Genomic DNA, 21,012 nt, shown 5'->3' on the forward strand with positions numbered 1-21,012 from the left:
GAACCCCATAGAGAATCTGTGGGATATTGTGAAGAGAAAGTTGAGAGACGCAAGACCCAACACTCTGGATGAGCTTAAGGCCGCTATCGAAACATCCTGGGCCTCCATAACACCTCAGCAGTGCCACAGGCTGATTGTCTCCATGCCACGCCGCATTGAAGCAGTCATTTCTGCAAAAGGATTCCCGACCAAGTATTGAGTGCATAACTGAACATAATTATTTGAAGGTTGACTTTTTTTGTATTAAAAACACTTTTCTTTTATTGGTCGGATGAAATATGCAAATTTTTTGAGATAGGAATTTTGGGTTTTCATGAGCTGTAAGCCAAAATCATCAATATTAAAACAATAAAAGGCTTGAACTACTTCAGTTGTGTTGTAATGAATCTAAAATATATGAAAGTCTAATGTTTATCAGTACATTACAGAAAATAATGAACTTTATCACAATATGCTAATTTTATGAAAAGGACCTGTATATATATATCATTATATAATTATATATTATACAGTATTCAGATGCAAAAACACCTGGTTGACATGCTGCATCTGCTGAGAAGTACTGTAACGGGGCGAACAAGAAATGAGACGTGCGGATCCAAGTGCAAGCTTTTATTTATAAACATAGTCAATAAACAGGCAGGGTCAAACAACGGCAAACAGGTAGGGTACGGGCAGGACAAAGAGCAATCATAGGGCTAGCAAGAGTCGACGATCAATATCCAACAGGGCAAGGCAGAGAGATAATACAGGTATACGAGCAGTAGTCCAAGAGAGGTGCAAACAGAGTCCAAATGTCAAGGCAAAGGTAAATCCAGGAAACACGGGCAAGAATCAAAACACTAGAAAAACACACAAGGCAAGACTATGACAACAAAGTGGGTTCCATATCGCAGCTAAAACTAGGAGAGTCATAAATGCAGAACAATACTGGAACTAAACAGAAAAACACAGAATGGCTCGGTAAGGCAGCTAACACTAGGGGAGTGATAAACGCAATACAATACTCGGCAGAGAGGAAGAGGAAGTCCATGGTTTGTGTAGGGTATGTGATCAGTGCAATCATCTGTGTGTTGTCAGTGCAATGGATGATGGGAATTGTAGTCTGAGGTGGCGTGCAACAGTTAGTGTGGTGCAAGAGTCCATGTGGTGAGCGAGTGACCTCTGGTGGTGAGTTAACGGAAGTTCATAGACCAGATTCATGACAAGTACAGTGCAGTGCCAGTGGATATTTTTTGAGGCCACTGGAGCTATGGAGCCATCATGCTTAATAAGTTGAAAAACAAAAGTGAGAACTGTGTGCCAGGTGGCTGTCTTTAAAAGTAAATGTTTTAGGTACTAAGAAAGTAGTTTTTTTTGCAGTTAAACTGTACTGTTTGTTTACAGTGGACATTAAATGAAAATCAACCTATTATTATCTAAATGCATGAATCTAAACTGTGAACTTCATTGTGTGAGCTTCATTTTATCAAAGTAAATGAAAGCATAATTCATTAAGGCATAGTTTCTTCATCACACACTCTGAAGGTCTAGGTATTCAGACGCTATTATTAACTGTTATTCTGTGATGTGTGTGTGTGTGTGTGTGTGTTTATTCTTGCCATGGTCAGATGACCGGAAATAAATAACCATCTAACCATAGGTACAGGACCCACCAGGGCGCCTCACTTTCAAGGATTATGATCTCATGTAATTATTATGCAGGATTACATAAAATTATTCAAAAGAATATATTGTTATTATTAATATAACAATACTGTAAACACCCCATAACTATTTTTTCTGATTGTTTCGCAGTTTACTTTAACAACAACAACAAACAATAAAAAATATTAAAAACAAGCAGCTTTGTCATAATTATACAGTGGTGTGAAAAAGTGTTGGCCCCCCTCTTGATTTTTTTATTTTATTGCATGTTTGTCACACTTTAATGTTTCAGATCATCAAACAAATTTAAATATTAATCAAAGATAACACAAGTAAACACAACATGCAGTTTTTAAATGAAGGGTTTTTTTATGAAGGGAAAACAAACTCCAAACCCACATGGCCCAGTGTGAAAAAGTGTTTTCTCCAAACCCCCCCACCCCCCTCCCCCCCGTTAAAACATAACTGTGGTTTATCACACCTGAGTTCAGTTTCTCTAGCCACACCCAGGCCTGATTACTGCCACACCTGTTCGCAATCAAGAAATCACTTAAATAAGACCTGCCTGACAAAGTGAAGTAGACCAAAAGATCCTCAAAAGCTACACATCATGTTGAGATCCAGAGAAATTCAGGAACAAATGAGAAAGAAAGTAATTGAGATCTATCAGTCTGGAAAAGGTTATAAAGCCATTTCTAAAGCTTTGGGACTCCAGCGAACCATTATCCACAAATGGCGAAAACATGGAACAGTGGTGAACCTTCCCAGGAGTAGCCGGCCGACCAAAATTACCCCAAGAACGCAGCGATGACTCATCCAAGAGGTCACAAAAGACCCCACAACAACATCTAAAGAACTGCAGACCTCACTTGCCTCAGTTAAGGTCAGTGTTCATGACTCCACCATAAGAGAGAGACTGGGCAAAAATGGCCTGCATGGCAGAGTTCCAAGACGAAAACCGCTGCTGAGCAAAAGGAACATAAAGGCTTGTCTCAGTTTTGCCAAAAAATATCTTGATGATCCCCAAGACTTTTGGGAAAATACTCTGTGGACTGACGAGACAAAAGTTGAACTTTTTGGAAGGTGTGTGTCCCATTACATCTGGCGTAAAAGTAACACAGCATTTCAGAAAAAGAACATCATACCAACAGTAAAATATGGTGGTGGTAGTGTGATGGTCTGGGGCTGTTTTGCTGCTTCAGGACCTGGAAGACTTGCTGTGATAAATGGAGCCATGAATTCAGCTGTCTACCAAAAAATCCTGAAGGACAATGTCCGGCCATCTGTTCGTGACCTCAAGCTGAAGCGAAGTTGGGTTCTGCAGCAGGACAATGATCCAAAACACACCAGCAAGTCCACCTCTGAATGGCTGAAGAAAAACAAAATGAAGACTTTGGAGTAGCCTAGTCAAATTCCTGACCTGAATCCTATTGAGATGCTGTGGCATGACCTTAAAAAGGCGGTTCATGCTCGAAAACCCTCCAATGTGGCTGAATTACAACAATTCTGCCAAGATGAGTGGGCCAAAATTCCTCCACAGCGCTGTAACAGACTCATTGCAAGTTATCGCAAACGCTTGATTGCAGTTGTTGCTGCTAAGGGTGGCCCAACCAGTTATTAGGTTTAGGGAGCAAGCACTTTTTCACACAGGGCCATGTGGGTTTGGATTTTGTTTTCCCTTCATAATAAAAAACTTCATTCAAAAACTGCATGTTGTGTTTACTTATGTTATCTTTGATTAATATTTAAATTAGTTTGATCTGAAACATTCAAGTGTGACAAACATGTAAACAAATAAAAAAAATCAGGATGGGGGCCAACACTTTTTCACACCACTGTAGCTACAAAAAAATCATTAGTTAAAAATAGATGTTAAAGTTAATTCAGATTTATGAACTCAGTTGTTATTTAAGGTAATATACAATAATATTAAAAATAAATACATAACTAAATTATAATGCTAAATAAAATACATAAAATGAAAATTATCTTATACATTCTAATTTGGCTTACAATGATGACAGAACTGAAGTAATGCTGTTATTTCAGAGAGCATTTGTCGAAATCAAACAAATAAATAAATAAAATTGCTGTACATATATGAATACTACTTATATATGTGCGCTCACATGGACATCAGTGACCTAGAAAAAGCAATTTCATTCTACACAAGGATGGTTGGTTGCCCCTCATGATGATGGGCATGTTGAGATCATATGACTAGCGTAATACTAGCCTACTCACTTTATTTCAGTGAACATCACTTCCAATTGTGAATTTGTTGACCTTGATTTTACCCCCAAACCAATTAAGCGCATAACCCACCCCACAGCTGGTTTTATTGGTCAACTAAATCAAGCAGTCACCTGTCAAGAAAAGGTCAGACTTCATGGATTCAGTTCAGAATAAATTACGAATGGATCCGAAGTGTGACAAACAGTAATGCTATTTATTAGGATGTGCAACCAACTAAGATTGAGGTCAGGGTGTATTTTTTTCAGCATTGTGCAGATAATCTACACATCTACTGAAAATGAACCCTACTTTTTCAAAGTATACTCCTGATCTTGCTCAGATTGATTCATAAGTATATATCGTTCCAAACTGAGAAAAAAAAAAATAAATAAAATAAATATATATATGTATATATACACTCACCGGCCACTTTATTGGGTACACCTGTTCAATTGCTTGGTAACACAAATTGCTAATCAGCCAATCACATGGCAGCCACTCAATGCATTTAGGCATCTAGATGTGGTGAAGACGACTTGTTGAAGTTCAAACCGAGCATCAGAATGAGAAAGAAAGGGGATTTAAGTGACTTTGAACGTGGAATGGTTGTTGGTGCCAGACGGACTGGCCTGAGTATTTCAGAAACTGCTGATCTACTGGGATTTTCACGCACAACCATCTCTAGGGTTTACAGAGAATGGTCCGAAAAAGAGAAAATATCCAGTGAGCGGCAGTTGTGTCGATGGAAATGCCTTGTTGATGTCAGAGGTCAGAGGAGAATGGGCAGACTGGTTAGAGATGATAGAAAGGCAACAGTAACTCAAATAACCACTCGTTACAACCAAGGTATGCAGAATACCATCTCTGAACGCACAACACGTCGAACCTTGAAGCAGATGGGCTACAGCAGCAGAAGACCACACCGGGTACCGCTCCTGTCAGCTAAGAACAGGAAACGGAGGCTACAATTCGCACAGGCTCACCAAAATTGGACAATAGAAGATTGGAAAAACGTTGCCTGGTTTGATGATTCTCGATTTCTGCTGCGACATTCAGATGGTAGGGTCAGAATTTGCCGTAAAGAACATGAACGCATGGATCCATCCTGCCTTGTCTCAACAGTTCAGGCTGGTGGTGGTGGTGAAATGGTGTGGGGGATATTTTCTTGGCACACTTTGGGCCCCTTAGTACCAATTGAGCATCGTTTAAACGCCACCACCTACCTGAGTATTGTTGCTGACCATGTCTATCCCTTTATGACTACAGTGTACCCATCTTCTGATGGCTACTTCCAGCAGGATAATGCACAAAGCTGAAAACATCTCAGACTGGTTTCTTGAACATGACAATGAGTTCACTTTACTCAAATGGCCCCCACAGTCACCAGATCTCAATCCAATAAAGCACCTTTGTGATTTGGTGGAGATTCGCATCATGGATGTGCAGCTGATAAATCTGCAGCAACTGCGTGATGGTATCATGTCAATATGGACCAAAATCTCTGAGGAATGTTTCCACCATTGGCAGTTCTGAAGGCAAAAGGGGGTCCAACCCGGTACTAGCAAGGTGTACCTAATAAAATGCCCAGTGAGAGTGTATGTTTGTCTCTATAATCTTTTAGCATTATTAACTAACTCTCTTCTTCGTATAAAATTAGGAATCCCTCTTATTTTCCACCTCTTCCCCTGCAGCCACCTGGCTTCATTCACACGACAATTTCACAATTCAGGCAGTTCACAATGGATTCACAATATTTTTTTCTAGTTAAATTAGCAGAAGCTAAACGCGTTATGTTTCATCTTATTTTAGTAACACTTAATTTTGATAGTCCACTTTAGACATTTAACTAACTTAAGTAACTTTGCAACTGCGTGTCAACTAGCAGTCATTAGAGTTTTAGTATAATGTCTGCTTATTATCGGTCACACTTTTTCACTTTTGATGCTCCCCCAACAAATATTCAATGCAGAATGCCTCTATATGTTACTGTGAAGTAAGAAGTCAGCAATATTAACCCACAAAAACAGGTCAAATAATGTAAATAATGGCTTAGAAAGCTTCCCTAACTTAATCCTAAAGTTCATATTACGTTTAAGGCCTCTAAATTATTATTATGCTGAAAACATATTGTACATAATCCACTACTTTGGTAGTTTCTGAAAGGTTCAATAAACTGTAAATAAATTTTAAAAAATTTTTTTTTTTCTGGCTATGTCAAATGTCACACTTTACATGGTTAATACAAAACCTGCTCTGCACACATGCAATACACAATGCAAACCCAGTTAGGAGTCATAACACTCCCTGAGGAACAATACCACTCTTGCAGCGAGCGAGTTTAGTCCTGGGAATAATCACACTCTGCATGTTAAGCATGATATTACTCCGTGACCAGTAATTTAGCGCCATGCCTGAGTCACACTTTTATTCACTCACTTACGATACTGGACATTTTAATACAAAGCATATTCCCCATCTGGGTTTTGAATGTGTGTGCGTGTTATTTGCTTTATTATTTGCTGAGTCAGGCAGCTGGAGACACGGCAGCAAGGGGATCATTATGAAGCTCTCGCTGCGGACTCATGCCAAAGCCCATGGCATATTGCACTGAGTTCAGAAACTGCTGAGCGTACCTGCCAGAGGCACAACAGCTCTCACTCATCCATACATTAAAGTCTCAGGTATCTAATGTGGTTAAAGTGCATTAGATCTAAAGTGCATTAGATCTGTGCAGGTTTCTGTTGTTAAACTGGTAATCTATAAAGGTACATTGATTTAATATAGCTAATTGTTTCCATGCTTTGTTTAAAGGGATAGTTCGCTTCAAAATGGAAATGTTGTCATCATTTACTCACCCTCATGCCATTCTAAACCTGTATGAGTTTCTTTCTTATGCTGAACATAAAAGAAGATATTTTGAATAATGCAACAGTTGTTGGTCCCCATTGACTTCCATAGGAAAAGAAATACTATGGAAGTCAATGGGGACCATCAGCTGTTTGGTTCAGCTGTTAAGAGATTTTGAATAATGTTCAAGTCAAGTCAAGTTCAAGTCAAGTTGAGCTTTATTGTCATTCCGCTACATGTGGGGACATACAGTGGAACGAAATGTCGTGCCTCGCAGGACCACGGTGCTACATAAATACAGACATACAACAATGAAGTAAAACACTATAAACCTATACACAACTTACCTACTGACAGATTTTAACTATAAGTATACTATATATAAGTATTTACCCTATACAAACTAAAAGAATAAAGGATAAAATACAAACTATATGAATGCTTCACATAAATATTTACCCAATACAAACTAAAAAATAGAAGATAAAAAATACAAACTATGCGAATGCTTCACATAAATATTTACCCTATACAAACTAAAAAAATAAAAACTATATGAATGCTTCACATAAATATTTACCCTATACAAACTAAAAAATAGAAGATAAAAAATACAAACTATGCGAATGCTTCACATAAATATTTACCCTATACAAACTAAAAAATAAAAGATAAAAAATACAAACTATACGAATGCTTCACATAAATATTTACCCTATACAAACTAAAAAATAAAAGATAAAAAATACAAACTATACGAATGCTTCACAAATACTGTACATGTGCAAAGAGAAACATTTTGAGTCAAGCAGCTGGTTGGGGAACAGTGCAGGATGATTTGTAGTGCATGAGCATGTAAACATTCATATATTGCTGAGTCTTTTGTGGGATTGTGTACACGCAGCAGTGTGTGTAAAGTGTCTAGTGCACATAGAGGAGAGTGTGTTACTACAGGTGGTTTGTACAGGCCCACTCACCTGTGTGTAGCGCACTTCGAATTGCACAAAAAAAGTTCCATACAGTTTGGGGGGGGGGGGGGGGGGGTTCCATGCTTCAGGAGGTAGGGGTTTGCATGGGGTTTCAGAGGGGGGCGGGATAATTTGAGTTCAGGGCTCTCACAGCCTGGGGGGAAAAGCTGTTGAGCAGTCTGGCGGAGCGGGCTCTGATGCTCCGGTACTGTTTTCCTGATGGTAGGAGCTGGAAGAGACTGTGGGAGGGATGGGTGGAGTCCTTCACGATGCTGTTGGTTTTGCTGGAGTATCGTGTAAGGAAAATGTCCAGGATGGAGGGGAGAGGGGCACCGATGATCTTTGCAGCTGTGTTCACTGTCCGCTGGAGGGTCTTGCGGTCAGCAGCACTGCAGTTCCCGTACCAGACAGTGATGCAGCTGGTCAGCACACTCTCAATGGTGCCTCTGTAGAATGTGTTGAGGATGGATGGAGGGAGACTTGCTCTTTTCAGCCGGCGGAGAAAGTGTAGGCGCTGTTGTGCCTTTTTGGAGAGTGACATGGTGTTGGTGGTCCAGGTGAGATCCTCTGTGATGTGCACCCCCAGGAATTTAGTGCTGCTGACTCTCTCCACAGTCGAGCTGTTGATGGTCAGTGGGGGGTGGTCAACGGAGTTCCTCCTGAAATCCATCACAACCTCCTTTGTCTTCTCCACATTGAGGGACAGATTGTTATTGCCACACCATTCAGCCAGCTGTGCCACTTCCTCTCTGTAGTGCGTTTCATCGTTGTTGCTGATGAGACCTACCACTGTTGTGTCATCAGCAAACTTGATGATGTGGTTAGAGCTGAACTTGGCAGTGCAGTCGTGGGTCAGCAGTGTGAAGAGCAGCGGGCTGAGCACACAGCCTTGTGGGGCACCTGTGCTCAGTGTGGTAGTGCTGGAGGTGTTGTGGCCGACACGGACTGACTGAGGTCTACCGGTTAGAAAGTCCAGGATCCAATTACAAAGGGAATTGTTAAGGCCCAGCAGGTTTAGTTTATTTATGAGCTGTTGTGGGGTTATTGTGTTGAATGCCGAGCAGAAGTCAATGAACAGCATTCTAACATAGGAGTCTTTATTTTCTAAGTGGGTAAGAGCCAGGTGGAGGGTGGAGGAAATTGCATCGTCCGTAGAGCGGTTTGGACGGTATGCAAACTGGAGCGGGTCGAGTGTGTTGGGGAGGCTGGTTTTGAAGTTGTGCATGACTAGCCTCTCAAAGCACTTCATCATGATTGGAGTCAGTGCTATGGGACGGTAGTCATTTAGACAGGACACAGGTGATTTCTTTTTAAAAGTGGTTAAGTGCATCTGGGAGGGATGTGTCCTCATCACAGGCCTGTGGCGGGGGCTTGTAGTCAGTGATGGTCTGAATGGCTTGCCACAGGCTCCGTGTGTCTCTGCTATCTGTGAAGTGATTGTTGATTTTTTGAGCATATGACCGTTTTGCATTTTTGATGCCACAGGACAGATTGGCTCTTGCTGTTTTGAGGGCTGCTTTATCTCCTGATCTGAATGCTTCATCTCTGGTCTTTAGCAGCCCACGAACCTCTGCTGTCATCCATGGCTTCTGGTTTGCACGTGTGGTGATGGTCTTGGTGACTGTCACATCATCAGTGCACTTTTTGCTGTAAGCAGTCACAGTTTCAATGTACTCATGTAGGTCTGTGTGGTTGTTGTAGGTGGCTGCCTCTTTAAACATGTTCCAGTCTGTGCACTGAAAGCAGTCCTGTAGTGCTGAGGTGGCATTGTCTGGCCATACTGTGATCTGCTTTTGAACCGGTTTGGCGAGTTTGAGAAGTGGTCTGTATGCTGGGATTAGCATAACAGTGATGTGGTCCGAGTACCCGAGGTGGGGGCGGGGTACAGCTTTGTAACAGTTCTTTACTGTTGTGTAAACAAAGTTGGTAACTAAACAGTATTTAACTTCCACATACTATATGGCTACTGTCAACCATTTGGTTACACACACATATTCTTCAAAATGATCTTCTTTTGTGTTCAGCAAAAGGAAGAAACTCATACAAGTTCACTGTAAAAAAAAAAAAAAAACTTAAAATTTACAGTAAAAAAACAGCAGCTGTGGTTGCCAGAATTCTACCGTAAAAATATGGTAACAACATTTTAGATTTTACGGTTTTAACTTACATTTAAATACCGTAATTTCATTAACTGATATAATGTTAATAAACCAACATATTGAAGTACTGAAATCTGTTTTGTACCTTTGAAATACACTGATAACCACCAAAAGCAGGTGGTGATGAGAAAGTCATATGATGAACCAAAGCCCATCACAAGCAGCTTTCAAATAATAATATATATAGAAGGTACACAGTGTCATTCACACAAGCACTAAACACCATCATGGTGAGACTCATTAAACTGAAATATGAAATAAACATTCATTTAACAACATTAGATGTAACATACAACCCTAATAAACATAACTGATAAGAAAAAAACTACGAAGAAACATAGTTATTTCAAAGAAAAAACATCAAATTCAAAAAAATTTGAAATACAACGCAGGGAATTCTGTTTGGAACAACTTGAGGGTGAGTAAATGATCACAGAATTTTCATTTTGGGTGAACTTTCCATTTAATTTTGGACACTGTTCATTCACATAATAATAGAATTGTATCAATTTGTATCCCAAAATCAGCTGCAGTGCACCTTTTTAAAGGCATATAGAAAACAAGAAAAATTCCCATTCCTTTGACTCAGGATAAAAAATTAAGTGTCTTTGGTTCACGTGCAGCTTGCAATGGGATTTCACTATGTAATGCGTTTTCACTTTTTGGCACTAACCTAAATGGTTTTTGACTAAAAGATTTTGGGTATCAGAGTGAGTTATTTCACAGAGGGATGAATGTGTTTTTCAGCCTGATTCGGTTGTTTTATAAAGTGCCTCTCCAGTGTGATTCCAGCCTCACAGTCTGACATCTGGGTCACAAGTGAGGATGTGCAGAATTATATAGCAGATATTTGGAGAAAGTATAAGCAAACATACTTATTTGATGCCAAAACACGTTAGAAGAACAAACCAACACATACCTTCGAGTGATTTTTGACATAGCAATAGAGCCAGAGATGATGCAGAAAATCATGCAAAAAAGCCATTGAACAAGCTTTCAAAGTAATGAAAAGTTATTGCTCTCTGCTAGAAGGGTAATTACATGTTTGAAATGCTGCTGTGCCATTAAATGATGAAATCAATGAGCACCTAGGACAACATTTTTTGTGATCACATGATTCATAAATGCACGAAAACCTAATTTATCACCACTATGATGAATAGTGGTTGTTGTTTTTGAACCTTTGTGGTCAGACTGTGATAATGGATGCAAGAAAATGAATTTCTTTTCATGGCAGCTCATAAGCCCACACATTTCTGCACCACATCTGTTATTGCAACACAACAGCAAAGCATTATTTGCATTATCGCAGTGCTAAGCTGTATTTGCTTGTTTGTTTTGAATCATTTACTACAGTGATCTCAGCAGGATGAGAGTGTGTCCAGTCTTTGTGACATCCACTGGCTTCATATCACAAGGCTTCACTTTTCAGATCAATATTGGGCTACAGAGCTGGACAGAGAAAGTGGTAAACACCCAGAATCTTATACTACACACACACTAATGCAGATGAGGATATCTTGTATAATATTTTACTTAGTAATAGTGTATAAAGAGCCACATGTTCTGTTGACTCTGTTAAGATTTTTCCTTATTATTACTAAGGTACATTTGCCATCTCAGTGCCTCTTGTGTGAAGATCTAACCCTGTACAAAACTAGATTCATAGTCATACATTTCATATATATATATATATATATATATATATACAGTGGTGTGAAAAAGTGTTGGCCCCCTTCCTGATTTTTTATTTTATTGCATGTTTGTCACACTTTAATGTTTCAGATCATCAAACTAATTTAAATATTAATCAAAGATAACACAAGTAAACACAACATGCAGTTTTTAAATGAAAAAAAAAAAATCATTTAAAAAATGAAAAACCATAATTGTGGTTTATCACAAATGAGTTCAGTTTCTCTAGCCACACCCAGGCCTGATTACTGCCACACCTGTTCGCAATCAAGAAATCACTTAAATAAGACCTGCCTGACAAAGTGAAGTAGACCAAAAGATCCTCAAAAGCTACACATCATGTTGAGATCCAAAGAAATTCAGAAACAAATGAAAAAAAGAAAGCAATTGAGATCTATCAGTCTGTAAAAGGTTATGAAGCCATTTCTAAAGCTTTGGGACTCCAGTGAACCATTATCCACAAATGGCGAAAACATGGAACAGTGGTGAACCTTCCCAGGAGTAGCCGGCCGACCAAAATTACCCCAAGACCGCAGCGATGACTCATCCAAGAGGTCACAAAAGACCCCACAACAACATCTAAAGAACTGCAGGCCTCACTTGCCTCAGTTAAGGTCAGTGTTCATGACTCCACCATAAGAAAAAGACTGGGCAGAAATGGCCTGCATGGCAGAGTTCCAAGACGAAAACCACTGCTGAGCAAAAAGAACATAAAGGCTCGTCTCAGTTTTGCCCAAAAACATCTTGATGATCCCCAAGACTTTTGGGAAAATACTCTGTGGACTGACGAAACAAAAGTTGAACATTTTGGAAGGTGTGTGTCCCATTACATCTGGCTTAAAAGTAACACAGCATTTCAGAAAAAGAACATCATACCAACAGTAAAATATGGTGGTGGTAGTGTGATGGTCTGGGGCTGTTTTGCTGCTTCAGGACCTGGAAGACTTGCTGTGATAAATGGAGCCATGAATTCAGCTGTCTACCAAAAAATCCTGAAGGACAATGTCCGGCCATCTGTTCGTGACCTCAAGCTGAAGCGAACTTGGGTTCTGCAGCAGGACAATGATCCAAAACACACCAGCAAATCCACCTCTGAATGGCTGAAGAAAAACAAAATGAAGACTTTGGAGTGGCCTAGTCAAAGTCCTGACCTGAATCCTATTGAGATGCTGTGGCATGACCTTAAAAAGGCGGTTCATGCTCGAAAACCCTCCAATGTGGCTGAATTACAACAATTCTGCCAAGAAGAGTGGGCCAAAATTCCTCCACAGCGCTGTAACAGACTCATTGCAAGTTATCGCAAACGCTTGATTGCAGTTGTTGCTGCTAAGGGTGGCCCAACCAGTTATTAGGTTTAGGGGGCAAGCACTTTTTCACACAGGGCCATGTGGGTTTGGATTTTGTTTTCCCTTCATAATAAAAAACTTCATTTAAAAACTGCATGTTGTGTTTACTTGTGTTATCTTTGATTAATATTTACATTTGTTTGATGATCTGAAACATCAAAGTGTGACAAACATGCAAAAGAAAAAAAAAAAAATCATTTATTAAAATATTGCCAAAAGTATGGGGACCCCCCCTTCTAATGAACAGGTTTGACTACTTTAGTCATTTCCATGAGTACAAATCTTAATGTGTAAGCATATAATGATATTCTAGGGAATTATGTGCTTCTAATTTTATAGCAACAGTTTGGACAGAACCCTTTTCTATTCTAACATGACAGTGTCTCTGCGTATAAGACACGGTTCAAATGAAATGATTGATTCAGTCAGTGTGGAAGAACTTGATTGGTCTGCAGAAACCCAGCTGAACACCTCTGGTGTGACTTTAAATGCAGACCTTGAGCCAAAAACTCATCACCAAACACCAAAGACCTGTACTTATGCGTACAAGACACTTCCAAAACTGTTGCAACAGAGATGGAAATACAATTTTTAAATACATGAATTATGTTTCCATCTTTGTTGTCACAGGTTTGGAAGTGCATTTTTCTGTTCTAAAGAAGAGGGTGTCCCAATATTTTTGTACATATAGTGTATACAAGTTATTGGTGTTTGGTGATGAGTTTTTGACTCAAGGTCTGCAGTTATCTATATGTGTGTGTGTGTGTGTGTGCATGTTTATGTGGTTTATGAGGACACAAATTTGTATAATGACATGGGTATGACAGAGGTATTACAATATGAAGGTGGTTTATGAGGACACTGCCTATGTCCCCGTAATTCAAAAGGCTTAAAAAACATACTAAATGGTGTTTTTTTGAAAATCTAAAAATGCACAAAGTCTCCTGTGAGGGCTAAGTTTAGGTGTAGGGTTGGTGTAGGGCAATAGCACACACAGTTTGTTCAGTATAAAAACCATTACGCCTATGGAGAGTCCCCATAAACCACAAAAACCAACATGCGTGCGTGTGTGCGTGCGTGCGTGTGTGTAAAAAGTATAATTTCTATGGCAGATTCCCAAACTTTTTTGTCAGCCAAACCTCTTTGATGTAATAAATTTGCTTTAAAGGTGCACTAAGCAGTTTTTGAGTGTCTGACCATGCCCCAAAACACACTTGCAGCCAATCAGCAGTAAGGGGGCGTGTCTTGTAATGATAGAGAGAAGAGAGCGCTCAATTTGAGTGTGCAGGACGGATATTAGCAGACCAACTATGGATAGAGAGAATTGGAAGATAAAAAAGAGGAAATATCAGAGGAACAAAACATTAAAAAGAAGGGTTATGATCAGGCAATAGGTAGGACCCGAGTAAAAATCGGAGCAGCTTTCCAGCGGAGGAGAGAAACTCAAGGACCGGGAAGGGCTCGAATCAGATGTCGAGGTTGAGTTGTTTCTTCTTCATAGTTGAGTAACATTGATTTTGCATTGTTTCACACAACTTAGTGTTGGCTTTTGTTTGAATATGCTTGTGTGTCATCTTCGCTTGTAATGCAATTTAATTTTTTGGGTAGGCATTAAGGTTCAAAATAGAAGAGAATTTGAATAATTAAATGTAAAATAAAACACTGCACTGCCTTCAGCTCTATATATTGAATATACTTTGATCCTTTTTAAAGCTGCAAAAGTTATTCAGTCAACAGAAGTATGTAATATTCTCTTTTTCTTTTGTTGTTTTATTAAGATTAACAGCATAGCAACAGGTATATTGGGCTGCTGTCACTATAAGACAGAATGCACAGGTTCAATATTGATACACGTTCCCTATACTCTTTTCATTCTTAACTGACTGTGTTTAAGTAAGTACCAGGAGGGGTATTTTGAGTTAATTTTCTAAAAGGGTTTTGAAATTTTGATGAACACTGATTTGATTTATTCAAACAAACACAAAAATAAAAATAGATGACATATCAGATGACCCATCAGAGGGATAGACACGCATTTATGTTTGTGGAAACAAGAATTTTAGTCTCATAGTACAGAACCACATATTTAAATGAGGTTCACAGTATGTCATAAGCGCTTGATTATGTACCTCAAAACAGAATGTGTACCGGTCCTGCACAGCATGTTGACCTCCATTTTAGTGCTGCGCTGTGTTATAAACACTATTTATCAAACCCTCCTCCCTATTCCTCCCTCCTCTCTTCCGTTCCTCCCCCTGCTTCTCTCTCGCTCTCTTTCCTCCTCTCTGTGTGGATTTGAGGCAGGTGGCCCAGCAAGAGAAGTTTGACACAGTTTCTATGTCTGATGTTTAATGTACTGTAGTACTGATGTTGAACGTGTGCGTGACTGTTCTGGGCCAAAGTCAGCTTGTCCTGCACCACTTCTCATGACACAATGCATTTGAAACTTAAACTATGTCAAAATGCAGGAAAGTGTGTAGAACAGATTTTCCCAACCATAGCTTCATTCATAAGGCTCAAGAACCTCTTCATTAATACCGTATAAAGAAATGTGTTATTTTCATCACTATCATTAATAATCAATTAATATTATAAAATATGATTTGTATGATTCAACATTCTTAAGTATTATAAATTAAATATGATGCAATATTACTACATATTATATTATTAGTGTATTATTTTTCCTTAAAGGGAATAGAAAAAAACAATACAACACAATAAATAACGTGAAAACTAACTAACTAAATAAATTGATGGATGGATGAAAATGAGTACATTACAAGAATTAAAGTTGAGGTCATAGGAATATTAGATAAATCTTTGACAGCAAAATAGGACGGTTGCTTTTAAAACATTTTCTGTCAGACCAATAGAATACAGAAACTGATACCACAAACCTTTTAAGCAAAGACACCAAATCAATGCTGTGAACAATTTGGTTTTGAAGTGTATTTATTGCAGGCTGTAGTAAAAGTGGAAAATAAATGATTCTATTAATGTCGAGCCTAAATTTACCAACAAGTCTCCTCTGAGATGCCCTATAGTATTTTTAAAATACCTAATTTCTTTCTAAATCAGATTATGTTTGACTTGAAGGTGTATTTAAAGGGATAGTTCACCCCAAAATAAAATCTGTCATTATTTACTCACCCTCATGCCACTCTAAACCTGACTTTCTTTCTTCTGCAGAACACAAAAGAAGATGTTTTGAAGAATGCTGGCAACCAAACAATCAATTGACTTCCAGTGGATAGACCAAACAAAACACTGAGGCATTTCTCATAATATCTTCTTTTATTTTACGGAATGACATGAGGGTGAGTAAATGATGACAACATTTTAATTCCTGAGTGAACTCTCTCCTTAATGTGCCACCGAACCAGCTGATAATTTGGATTTATTCGTCAAGTGTGTGTCGGGTTCAGGATGGTCCCAACCTGATTCCCTCATCTCCCTCACACACATTCCCCTCAGTTTTCCTGCATGTATCACCCCTCCCTCCACCCCTCTCTCCATCGCCCTCTCACTGCAATGAAATTCAGCATGTTTGCTATCTCTCCCTCTTACTTTCCAGCCGATTTCAATGTGCAACACGACTCCACAAGAGCCTCTCCAACAGTAGAAATTTTCGCCTTCCGTAATCGCCGTAAACAAGCTCTATCACTGCTTTTCATCGCTCCATCATCTCAGCCTCCCACACACAGACACCATGCAGTAGCATAAATCAAGAGATGTGGGTTGGAATCCACACACACACACACACACACACACACACACACGAGTCCGCACACCCCAGTAAACGCACAATGTGACAGATCAGACGTTTAACTCAACGTTTCCTTCCACCAGCCAAATTCGTTTCATACATCTCAAACGTGCGGCGAAAATCGCAAGCCACACACCAGCAACCCCCTTCCTGGTGCTGTAATTACCCCTCGCACTTAATACACCAGCTCATGTGCACCCTGCCGGAAAGTAGAAGAAAAGAAGAGGGTCTTACTGAGGGTTCGAGAGCCGATACATCCCATGGTTTATTCACAAAGGCCCTGGATACAAGCAAGGAAGCGCTAGCCTTTCACCATACATTCTCTCCTCCTCTCTCTCCTTTCTCTTTTCTGTCTGCTGATTCTCTCCACTCATGCTGCTCCCTCCCTCCCTCCCTCTCTCTCTCTCTCTCTCTCTCTCTGTGCAGTCAGGGTGTTTTACCTTTTAGTCTGCGAGTCAATGTGTCAAAAATTAGTACTTATTAGCACTGATGTAGTTCTAATCACACATTATAGGAATAATATTCATTTGATGCACTTCATTAGGGTTAAAAAATGTGTAAAGGTTTTATTTAGATGTATTTGTTGTAGATAATAGTTCAAAATCATAATCTCACAGAGAACTGAAAATGCAAAGTTGATTTTTGTGTGTATTTATGTGTGTGTTTCGTACAGGTTTTCATTTCATTCAACTGTGCGCTGCTGCACGGATGGGATTCTCTCGCCCCATATCACTAGAGGGCTCAAACAGCTCCCACAATGCAGTACAGGTGTCTCTCTCTCTCTGTCTTTGCCCTGACCACTGAACCCAGCTTGCACAAACACTCATTACCGCAATACTGGAAAATCATGTGATATCGCCACAGGATTTTCCAAAACTTGAAAGCGCTCTCTCTCTCTTTCTCTCTCTCTCCTGTCATTCTGTTCATTCTGGTCCCTCCCTCTGTCTTGGTGGCAAAAACACACAGGAGGAGTGGCTTTGTTATCTGGAGATCACTGCCACCCACTCTATCTCTATCGCTCTGCTTTTTCCTTTCTTTCTTTCCACCCTGACCTGCATATTCGTTTAATTACCATGAGCTGATGTCTTTATCTTTGCTTTTCCCTCTTTCTCATGTATAATACATGCATGGGGCTGTTTCTTTATGTATTTGCCATAAGCTCAGTTATGCAGAATGGGTAGAAAAGAGGGAGGGTCAATCCGTTTTTACTTGAGTTCAGACAGAGAGAAATAGAGGGAGAATTTCAAAAAGAAACAGAATGAGATTGAAAGTGGAAGAGAGTAAGAGAAAGGGGCAAAGGAGAGGTGGGGAGGGAGATGAGGCAAAAGAGGAAATTTAGAAAGAGAGAAAGGGAGAGTGAAAGAGAGAGAGATGGAGGGAGGGGGATGGTTAATTCTGTATGTACACAAAAAGACGGCTAGACGCAGCAGTCCAGCTGTAATCTACCCAATCCTGGAGAGTCATACTGTGCCCCGGCTATTTATAGATTATCGTCTCTTCTACTATGTGTGTGTGTGTGTGTGTGTGTTCTCTAATGTGATGTGGTGTTGCTTTGTAAATTGGCCTGCTCTATTGTATGAGCCAATGAATTCGTCCTGATCAAATTAATTAGAATTCTCTATCTGATCTGTGGACAATAATATGATAATTGCTAGACTGTGAAAGCAGGATCTATTCAACCTCTGTGTCTGTGTCTGTGTCTGTGTGTGTGTGTGTGTGTGTGTGTGTGAGTCAGATATTACTTACATTTTAAAGGCCAAATGTCCCCACAAGGATAAGAAAACAGATTCATAAACATATGACATGAAATCTTGAATAGAAGAAAAAAGAAAGAAAAGAAAATATAGGTCAGTAACATTTTAAAGTAAGGTTCAATTTGTTTACATTATTTTTCATGAACTAACAATGACATTTTTACAGAATTTGTTAGTCTAGGTTAGTGTTAATTAATACATATTATAAATATGTTAATTTATGATAATGTAATTAATAAATATTAAAAATAATATGGTTTATTTGTATATTGTGTGTTGTATATGTGTATTTTGTATTTTTATCACAGTACCTTAATATCAATGTTAAAACTGTAGTATATGTGGAAATTAAGAATAATAAATGTTAATAGAGCTGGACGATATGGCCAAAATTTATATCACAATATATTTCTTAATTTCGGTTGATACGATATAATTCCGATATCAATATGAACTCTATTTTAAAAAAGCCTCATAAAAACTGCCAAGAATGGCCGCAACAGATGTCTGTGCCTACAAACTTATGAAAAATTTATTTGCCAAGTCTACGAAACCTCCTCTTATCAAACTATATATTTTATAAAAAAAATAAAATAAATAATTAAAAAACGCACAAATAAAAAATGTTCACCTTTTATTTGTATTTAGCCTTCATACAAACAAGAAATGTGAAATCACTGTCAAATAAACATCTCAGATTCACCTTATTAATATTAATATCTTTAACTTCAAACTATAGGCTAACATACATTACCGGTCAAAAGTTTTTGAACAGTATGATTGTTTTATGTTTTTTAAAGAATTCTCTTCTGCTCACCCTGCATTTATTTGATCCAAAATACAGCAAAAACAGTAACATTTTGAAATATTTTTGCTATTTAAAATAACTGTTAATAATTTTAAAATGTAATTTATTCCTGTGGTTTCAAAGCTGAATTTTTTAGCATCATTAATCCAGTCACATGAGAAATGATTCTAATATTCTGATATACTGCTCAAAAAACATTTATTATAATGTTGAAAATGTTCAGGTTTCTTTGATGAATAGAAAGTTCAGAAAAACTGCATTTATCTGAAATACAAATCTTTTGTAACATTATAAATGTCTTTATCTATCACTTTTGATCAATTTAAAGCATGCTTGCTAAATAAAAGTATTAATTTCTATCATTTCTTTCCAAAAAAATAAAAATAAAAATAAATAAATTATACTGACTCCAAGCTTTTGAATGGAATAGTGTATAAATGTAACAAAAGCTTTTTATATCAGATAAATGCTGATCTTTGGGTCTTTCTATTCAAAGAATCTTGAAAAATATGTACTCAACTGTTTTAAATATTGATCATCAGCAAATCAGCATATTAGAGTGATTTCTGAAGGATCATGTGACACTGAAGTAATGATGCTGAAAATGTAGCTTTGATCACAGGAATAAATTACATTTTAAAATATATTCAAACTGGAAACAGTTCATTTAAATAGTAAAAATATTTCAAAATTTTACTGTTTATGCTGTATTTTGGATCAAATAAATGCAAGGTGAGCAGAAGAGAATTCTTTAAAAAACATTAAAAATCATACTGTTCAAAAACTTTTGATTGGTAGTGTAGGCTGATTGTTCTTATAGATTGAAAAAAAATGTGCTTTCTGACAGGATAAAGAGTTTGAATAGTGCTCTGAGTTGCTGCAGAAAACTAAATAAAAAAATGAGCAACAACAAAAGCATGTTGCTTGAGACTGGCTTATTCTTGAAAATGCAATCTGATTCTCTGCCAGCAGTAGGCGCTGTGAGAGCGGCAGAACTAGCGCTTTCCCCGGTAATGGCTGTAATCAAAGCAGCTCCGCTCATGAATGCGACTTTATCAGATCAAATCAAAATGTCATCGAAACTTTACTGAAGACAGTCGGTTCCCTTCAGAGATACATTCATATAAAACACCCGCGACGCGTTTTGATTTTGAAACGTGTAGTGCTCATGTTTATTCAACAAAGTCAAACACTACAAATTAATCGATGTATGAGAAACACTGGTAATGTATATCAAAATATCGGAAATGTGTTTAAAAATCATATCACCGTTATTGAAAAAAAATATATTGCGAAACATATTGATATTGAATTATTGTCCAGCCCTAACTGTTAATAAAAAGAATTGTTATTTGGTAGTTCATAATACCTACTATATTAACAAATGTTAACTAGAATCTTATTGTATAGTGTTGGAAAAATGTAAATGGACAAACAGATAGAAGATAACATTGTTTAACTAATTATCATTTCTTGTTATTTCAGTAAAATAATGTACTACGTTACATTATGAATTCAAGAAAATAAGGATAGGAAAAAATCACATATATTCTGGGATCCAGCTAATGGTCCCCTTTAGGAATAATGTTGTAAAATGTATAAAAATGTATATGAGTTTCTGCAAGTATTAGTTTTAGGGGAAGAAAAAAGTCCATGGAAAGTCTTCATTATGACATATGTGTGTGTCTGTGTGTGTTATTTGCATATATGCTCACAAATATCGAATTCCGTGTTTGTATTTAAAGATACAGCAGGAGAAAGGGATTTCATGTCCAATATGCTCT

At 38.2% G+C, this 21,012-nt stretch overlaps 1 protein-coding gene across 3 annotated transcripts in view; it reads right to left on the minus strand.

Moving 5' to 3' along the window:
- The window catches only part of LOC306886928 (uncharacterized protein), an 81,484-nt gene that overhangs the window by 37,300 nt on the left and 23,172 nt on the right, over positions 1-21,012 (minus strand). The window contains exon 4 of one of the 3 annotated variants that reach the window (XM_079444305.1): positions 18,413-18,476. The exons of 1 other annotated variant lie outside the window; for it this stretch is intronic. Coding sequence is in view for 1 of the 2 variants with exons in the window: in XM_079444304.1 (XP_079300430.1) it covers positions 16,901-16,928 (28 nt within the window). In the remaining variant the exon portion in view is untranslated. Of the gene's footprint in view, positions 1-16,900; positions 17,018-18,412; positions 18,477-21,012 lie in introns of those variants that run through there. One more of the 3 variants, XM_079444304.1, reaches the window with a different exon arrangement.

Source organism: Barbus barbus (genome assembly GCF_936440315.1).
Source record: "Barbus barbus genome assembly, chromosome: 21".
NCBI classification, from domain to species: domain Eukaryota; kingdom Metazoa; phylum Chordata; class Actinopteri; order Cypriniformes; family Cyprinidae; genus Barbus; species Barbus barbus.